This window comes from Peromyscus leucopus, chromosome 1 (assembly GCF_004664715.2).
Source record: "Peromyscus leucopus breed LL Stock chromosome 1, UCI_PerLeu_2.1, whole genome shotgun sequence".
Lineage (NCBI taxonomy): Eukaryota > Metazoa > Chordata > Mammalia > Rodentia > Cricetidae > Peromyscus > Peromyscus leucopus.
Window position 1 is genome coordinate 7,116,149 of NC_051063.1, and position 8,091 is coordinate 7,124,239.

At 38.5% G+C, this 8,091-nt stretch overlaps 1 protein-coding gene across 1 annotated transcript; it reads left to right on the top strand.

Moving 5' to 3' along the window:
- The first annotated feature begins 7,451 nt into the window (after positions 1-7,451).
- On the top strand, positions 7,452-7,889 carry LOC114684286 (40S ribosomal protein S16-like). Its single transcript, XM_028858793.1, has 2 exons — positions 7,452-7,550; positions 7,605-7,889. The coding sequence occupies exons 1-2, from the start codon at positions 7,452-7,454 to the stop codon at positions 7,887-7,889; spliced, it is 384 nt and encodes a 127-aa protein (XP_028714626.1).
- The last annotated feature ends 202 nt before the right edge of the window (positions 7,890-8,091 follow it).

Sequence of the window (8,091 nt, forward strand, 5' to 3'; positions counted from 1 at the left end):
TCTGCAAAACACTCTCTTCTGAAAACAACAGAGTATTGCATTCCTGAACTCAGTGTCTGTGGTTGCCTGCTTAAGATCAAGGCAGCAAATATCCAACCAAGAATTAGAGAAGCGATAACAACAATAACTATAATAAAATAAAACAAAAGCATCAAATCAAAGTTAGACAAGTTAACAGAAAGATAAAAGAGCTCAAGAAGACAAAAGAAAAGCCTGTTCTTTTCTAATGAGAGACAGAAAGGGAGTGCATGTGGATGAGAGAGGAGATGTGAAGGAAGCAGGAGTAGAGGGAGGGAAAACAGTATTCAAATTATGTGGATGCAAGATACAGGGAGGAATTAAAGGTCTTAAGTCAAGAGTTGAAAAATTTCTGCAGAAATACACATGTGCACACAAAAGACATATACACACACAAAAATATACACACAAAATCACTTTTCATAAAACTCAACATTCTGCTAAGTAGCACACAATTAAGTTAAAAAAATTGTAAATCCTGGGAATAGGTAATGAATGCCATGCATTGTTTTTTGTCGGTCATACTGAGTTTTCACATTTTGGGTGTATTGTGTTTATGTTACTGAAGATGTTCACTGTTGGGAAACCTTTGGCCTATTTCCAGATCAGTACATGAATGCCTATCCAACAGGTCTTAGCAAGGCAGGACCTGTGAAGATGGTCTCTCATCTGGAAAAGACCACTGAACCTTGGGACAGTGCTGAATACTGCTGAGACCATGGAGTATGCATGCTCTCTTCTCTCTCATAATGAGGATTCTCTTCACAATTTTTAGTTTCATGTTGTCTGTCATGCATGGGAGAGTTTTAATCATTTCCAGAAACCCTGTTTTTTCTCCACTATTTTCCCTAAAATTCTTTGGGAACTGATGCTGTTCATGGTTTTTTTTTATAGTGAGGTTTAGGCATTCAGGACCATTTTATAAGACAAGGGAATAGTTAGAGAAATATAAGCTAAATGCATGCAAACAGTTTATGACAAATCACCCTTATTTCTGTAAATATGTTTTGTTAAGTTTTGAACAATATTGTTCTTAAGAATGTGTGCCTGTTTCTTCTCACCTTTCAGCTTTGTTAGGACAGGACATTCATGGTTCGATATTTAGCCAAGCTAAGAAAATGCTGAGCATTGGTTTTGGTTTAAAAGTTGTTTTGATGTAAAATTTTGAAGGAAAATACTTGATTTTTCCAGAGGTTAATATTAGAAGGTGGGAAAACATGCTTGTTTTTGAAGTATAAATAAAGAAAGCTTGAGCTGTTCAGGGCTGTTCACTTGTGTGAAACTCATCTGATAGTTGGACACAATTCTTCATGCTGAAGGCCCTTCTGCATCTCAGAATCTGAAACCAAGCTGTGGTGGGAGTACAGCAGGTTATGGTATTGTTCCTTTGCAAAGTGTTTCAATATCTTATTTGATATCTTTATCCCAGAAAGTAGATTGAGCCCCTATTGCACAATGAGTCCACAGGACACATGCATTGACTAGAGAAGACAGACTGGAGGGAGACTTCCTATAAAACTATAATCTTTCCTTGAGCTGGAACTGAATCAAAAGCCTCTTCTCTGAGGACCACTTTTCATGGTGTCAGAAGGCACCAAGCCATGCTGTAAAAGAAATGTGCCGACAGTCCTACATAGCTATAACATCCATGAACAAAATAACCAGGATGGTACAGTAATCCTAAAGGTACAGTAATGTCACATATGTCTTCATGGTGAATAACAGTTCTCCAATTGACTTAACAACTATTCAACAAGAAAGAAAAGCATGGTACCTAGCCAAATACCAGGGCTAATGAAGTGACTGATCTTAAAGGGGACTCTATAACTATGACTTTACTAAACCAGTATAATCCCTAGTTACACTCTAAATATTTGTACTTGACACCCACAGATAAGTGCAGTCATTACTTCTAGTCAAGGAAACTTCTTTTTTTTCAACAAAAAGAGATCACTACAGAAAACAACCAATTAAAATACAGAGTTATGGAGCCCAATTCCAAAGAATATATCTACAACAAAATTCCCACCCCAAAGGAATAGGGATTAACTCATGCGAGAGAGTGAAAATATTGTAAGAGCTGGAGAATCAAGAAGCTTGCTGTGAGATTATGCTAGGAATGTCAGGAGATAAACTGAGAAAAATGTCATAAAATGACTATCTAAAAGTAAGCTGAACAAGGACAAACATGGACATGCCAAAGTGGATGGACAAAAAGCTCTAGGGACCTCAAACCTATGGAAAGAACTACAGGCAACAAGTAAAACCCAAGAGCAGGAGAAATGATCTTTCCCAAGAATGAGCACAGTAATTGGTTGTCCAATACAAAATGTTCAGCCCTGAAAATGCACACAGGAGTAACATTTTACAGACTAAGTAGGCTGCACTTATTTATTTAGGAATACAAATATATCATATACATATACATATACATATATGTAACAACATTTAATAAGAATGAGGCCATCAATAGAAAAATAGCAAGAAGGGCTATATTGGAGTGTTTGAAGAAGGGGAAAGATAAAGAAATGTAATTATAGTATGATCTCAAAAAAATACAGGAAAAAATTGAAATCATGATCTGAGCAGAGTTTTGAAGGGGATGGAATCACTATCAAGGATCTTGGGGATGATGTTCTCGGCATAATTGGAGTTCTGTGAAGAAAATATATATTAAAAATGCAGGATTATTGAAGCTGCCAATAATTGAATGAGAAAAATACATTGTAGGAGAATGAGTTACCACTGTGTGCTAGGACTGGGAAGCAAAAATGGAAGCTTAAGGAAATAAGTATGGGAAAATCCACAGGCATTACTGACACTAAAGAGTCTAAGTAACTTGTTGATTTTAATTGAGTACCACGGACAAATTTTTATCGAAGGGATGATACATGATCAAAGTAGAGTCTTCAAAATGCCAAAACTATATGAAATTTGAATTCAAATAATTGTTTTTTTTTCTTTTATTTTATAATACCATTCAGTTCTACATATCAGCCACGGATTCCCTTGTTCTCCCCCTCCTGCCCCTCCACTTCCCCCAGCCCACCCACCCCCCATTCCCACCTCCTCCAGGGCAAAGCCTCCCCGAGGACTGAGATCAACCTGGTAGACTCAGTCCAGGCAGGTCCAGTCCCCTCCTCCCAGACTGAGCCAAGCGTCCTGCATAAGCCCCAGGTTTCAAACAGCCAACTCATGTAGTGAGCACAGGACCTGGTACCACTGCCTAGATGACTCCCAAACAGATCAAGCCAATCAACTGTCTCAGCTATTCAAAGGGCCTGATCCAGTTGGGGGCCCCTCAGCCCTTGGTTCATAGTTCATGTGTTTCCATTCGTTTGGCTATTTGTACCTGTGCTTTATCCAGCCTTGGTTTCAACAATTCTTGCTCATATAAACCCTCCTCTTTCTAGCTAATTAGACTCCCGGAGCTCCACCCAGGGCTTAGCCATGGATCTCTGCATCCAGATTCCTCAGTCCTTGGATGGGGTTTCTGGCATGACTATTAGAGTGTTTGGCATCCCATCACCAGAGTAGGTCAGTCCCGGCTGTCTATCGACCATTGCCAGCCATCTATTGTGGGGGTATCTTTGTGGATTTCTGTGGGCTTCTCTAGCACTTTGTTTCTTCCTTTTCTCATGTGGTCTTCATTTACCATGGTCTCCTATTCCTTGTTCTCCCTCTCTGTTCTTGATCCAGCTGGGATCATTGGAAATAATTGTTAAGAAGCTAACCTGACCTGTGAGTCAGGAGAAAGAGTTAGTCTCATGGGTGCTGATTTACCCCAGACAAGAGATGAAGAGTGTAGGAAATAAGGAAGGAGCTCTGTTCACCAAGGAAAAAGGACAGAGTCTTAAAATGGCCAAATGTATGGGAGGAAAATGACCACATGTCAGCTGTAAGGGTGGTCTGACTCTCAGGGCTCACACAGCTACTTTGCAATGCAAGCAAGCTATACACACTTGTTCTGCACGCCTTCATGTGTTTTCCCCAACCACAAGCTAAGGTGACTATCACAGAAGTCTGTAGACAGAAGGAGTAGGGATCTATTATCTTTGAAACACCCCTCTAGTATCTGAGTACTTTCATTGTGCTTATTCGACACTATACAAGCAGGTGTATCTTATGTACACCTGAATTGTTTCTCAGGCTCTTTCAGTTACCAGTGGCTTCAATGCTGAGTGAGCCTCACTTTGGTGACAGAGTTTCTCCTCATAACATTCTCTGAATACCCAAAATGGAGGTTCCTTATGTTCTACCTGTTCTTATTTATCTCTTCACTTACCTGTTGAACTCAGACATCATTGTTCTTATCTTCATGAATCACAGGCTCCATAGCATGTGTACTTCCTTCTAAGACACCTCTCTTTCATGGACATCTGCTTTCACTATTCCTTAGATAACAGCTATGTTGTTGGAATATGGGACTGTTTTATCCTACACATGTTGAGGTGCTCAGGTTTTTTTTTTCTGTTTATGCTCTTTGGCTCAGTTGATTGCTATATCTTTGCCATCATGGCAAATAACTCTTATGTGGTTGTGTTCTGACTTCTGCTTTATGTCACCATAATAATGCAGAAGGCCCTTCCAGGGTTTGTGGCTGGGCCTTATGTTTCTGGCCTCCTAAGTGCCTTGGTACATACATTATCACCATTAGTGTTTTCTATTGTGGAAACAATGAAATTGACTTAATTTTCTGTTACTCCACCCTCCTCTGGTAAAACTGACCCTTGGAGAAACCTACACCAGGAATGGTGATTATTGTATTTGTCACTTTCATGTCATCTGCTTGTATGGTGCTAATTATGTTTTCCTCCCTGCTTGCTCATCATCATGGCCATTCTGTGGATCCCTTCAGCAGGTGGCAGGGACAACACCATTTTCACCACACACCTCACCACAGTATCTCTCTTTTTTGACAACTTCTTCTTCATTACTGGAGAGATAAATGAGGCCAGGTCTCACAAAACAATTGGGTGGTATGTGTGTTCTACAAAACAGTAATTCCCATCTTTACTCCTCTCATCTACAGACAAGGAAATTTCTCAATAGAATCAGGCTTTCCTAACCTTCTTCTACTTTGGAAGTACCATGAGTATTCTCTTCTCAAGTGCCAGTATTTTTGGACTTTGTTATTTATACTATGACTAATATTTATCTAGATATTATTACATGATGCTTGCAAAAAGAGTGAGAATATTTAGCTCCAGGCAGGAGCAAGAAGGAATGTGAAAGTCAGCTAGAGAAGAGATTTGAGTGTGCACTATAGCTCCAAGGATATGTGATATCTGAATGTGACATATTTTAATAGTCTGTGGTAAAAGAACAAGATTATAGTCTTCACAAATATTCCATATAATTTCCATTGTACATAGTGCAGAAATGTTTAGTTTGCATTGTAATCAATAGATTCTGTAAATATCCATATTTTACTTCATAGCATAAATAGCATCTATTCATGTCCCCATCTATCAATATACACATCAATCAGCATTAATTTTTTGATTATTTAAGTGTTATTTGTTGATATTAACATTAGTTGAAGACATAACCATGCCTCGGTGGATTATCTCATACCCATGTGCATGCTCTCAGCACTAATTGGAGTCTGTAACTATTCATAATAATGATGATTAAAATCAGAGACAAAGTCATCAGGGAGAGAGATTCATTGGTATGTCTTGGGGGTAGAAGAATCAGGTAGTGAGGCATAAATAAGATCAGAATACATAATGTATATTCACAGAATTATCAAAAATTAAATAGACAATAATTTAAAAATACTATCTTTTAAGAAAACAAATTACAGACATTAACATCAATACCCTCTATCACTATGTTCTTCAAAAACACGTAATAAATTGAGACTCAAAATTTAGACTTCATTATTTATTTATTATTTGAATCAGAGTTTCATGTAGCCTGACTCTTCTAGAACTTTCTATAAAAATTAAGGATGATGTTGGACCCCTAATCCTCCTGACTTCTCCTTTCTGAGTGCTGGAATTACAACTTGTACCACCATTACTGACTTTGGTTATGTGGTATTGGGGATCAAGCAGAGACCTTTGTACATTCTACACAGTTACTCTACTACTGGATTGCCTGTAGCTTGAGCCACAGTTGGCAATTTCCAAAGACTTATTTATTTATTTATTTATTTTTATTTATTCATGCTTCTATATGTATGTGCATGTGTGTATGGGTGCACTAGTCTGTGCTTGTGTAGAAGTCAGAATAGAACAGAACATCAATCATTTCCTCTACCATGCTCTGATTATTCCTTTGAGGAAAGAATCTGGCACTGGACCTGGTATTTGGGTTTTCTGGGCAAGGCTGGGGGGTCAATAAATGCCAGGAAGTTTCTTGTCCTGACCTCAAATCTGGGATTACAGGTGTTTGTGAGACATTCAGGATATTATGTGAATGCTGGAGTACTAACTCTCATTCATATGACTGCATAGTAAGAGTTCTTAACCAACAAACTGTTTTTCAGGCCTGACATTTATTTCTAGTAATGAAATTATGATAGTTTCGTGGCCTGGTTAATGAAGCTGAGTCCATACAAAGTATTTTTCAGGTTCTGGTAATTTTTCCCAGAGTTGCTTCTATAAATCTGTAAAGAAGATCTGCAGTAGCCCAATGCTTGGTAGAAATATGCACTGTTACCTCTCCTCATATATTCCTGATCCCTTCTGCTCTTGCATGTTTTGGAATCAACTTTGTGAAGTTACACCCCTCAACTCTTAATAATGGAATTTTCTATACTATAGATATTGACCCTGCTCTTAGAGTTTCTGTCTGTGACTAGGCAGATCTTTACTGAATTCCATTAGGGATGACAGGATGAGGTACTAGTCTGCCATTAAACCTACCTAGTACCCTCAAAATGTCCAATACTGCCTAAAACATGCTGATTCTTAACTACAGACAACTTGCCTCAGATAAGCACAAGTCATTGGCTGGGTTATGGATGATGGTTATCATTTAGGGGTTTTAGTCACAAGTTGTTATTAGTCATAGTCAGGGAGAACACTAAACAAAGGAGATTAGATTAAAGGATTTCTTTCTTTTTTTCTCCATCCTTTCTCTCTTATCTAATGAAAAAATTGGGGGGTTTAGAATGATAGGATAAAGGGTAGATTAATGAATCTACTTTGAAACTAAAAAGCAACGACTATTCTCAAATATTTCACATTGGTATAGACTTTTGCATATTAATACAAAATTTAAGGTTGTTTTTGTTATACTGTGTATATGTTCCTACTCTTGTTTAAGGCATTGTACCTATACATCTCATCTAAAATGGTAATGTAAAGTTCTAGTCCTTGAAAGCTATTATTACAAACTGTTTAGGATTATTAAGAAATGTAGGTTAGCCTTTTCCGGTGGTGGAACCACGCGATGAGGAGCTCGTGTTCATACTTGCAGCTATGCGGTCCAAGGGTCCGCTGCAGTCCATGCAGGTCTTTGAACGTAAGAAGACAGCTGTAGCCGTGGCGCACTGCAAATGGGGAAAAGGGCTCATCAAGGTGAATGGACATCCCTGGAGATGATCGAGCCGCACACGCTGCATGCAGTACAAGTTATTGAAGCCCGTTCTGCTGCTGGGCAAGGAACAACTTGCTGGTGTGGATATCCCGGTCAGTGTGAAGGGTAGTGTTCATGTGGCCCAAATTTATGCTATACGACAGTCCATCTCCAAAGCCCTGGTGGCTTATTACCAAAAGTATGTGGATGAGGCCTCTAAGAAGGAGATCAAAGATATCCTCCTCCAGTATGACCAGACCCTGCTTGTAGCTGATCCACGTTGCTTTGAATCCAAAAATTTCGGAGGTCTTGGTGCCTGTGCTCGATACCAGAAATCCTAACGATAAGCCCATCTCAAGGATCAGGGTTTTTTGTAATAAATATCCTAGGGTTAATGTTAAAAAGAAAGAAAGAAAGAAAGAAAGAAAGAAAGAAAGAAAGAAAGAAAGAAAGAAAGAAAGAAAGAAAGAAAGAAAGAAAGAAAGAAAGAAAGAAAAAGAAAGGAAGGAAGGAAGGAAGAAAGAAAGAAAGAAAGAAAGAAAG

Bases quoted from the DNA above. Each gene is read 5' to 3' on its own strand.
- LOC114684286 (XM_028858793.1), top strand. From the start codon at position 7,452: ATGCGGTCCAAGGGTCCGCTGCAGTCCATGCAGGTCTTTGAACGTAAG. The intron at 7,551-7,604 runs GTGAATGGACAT...ATGCAGTACAAG, and splicing joins GGGGAAAAGGGCTCATCAAG to TTATTGAAGCCCGTTCTGCT.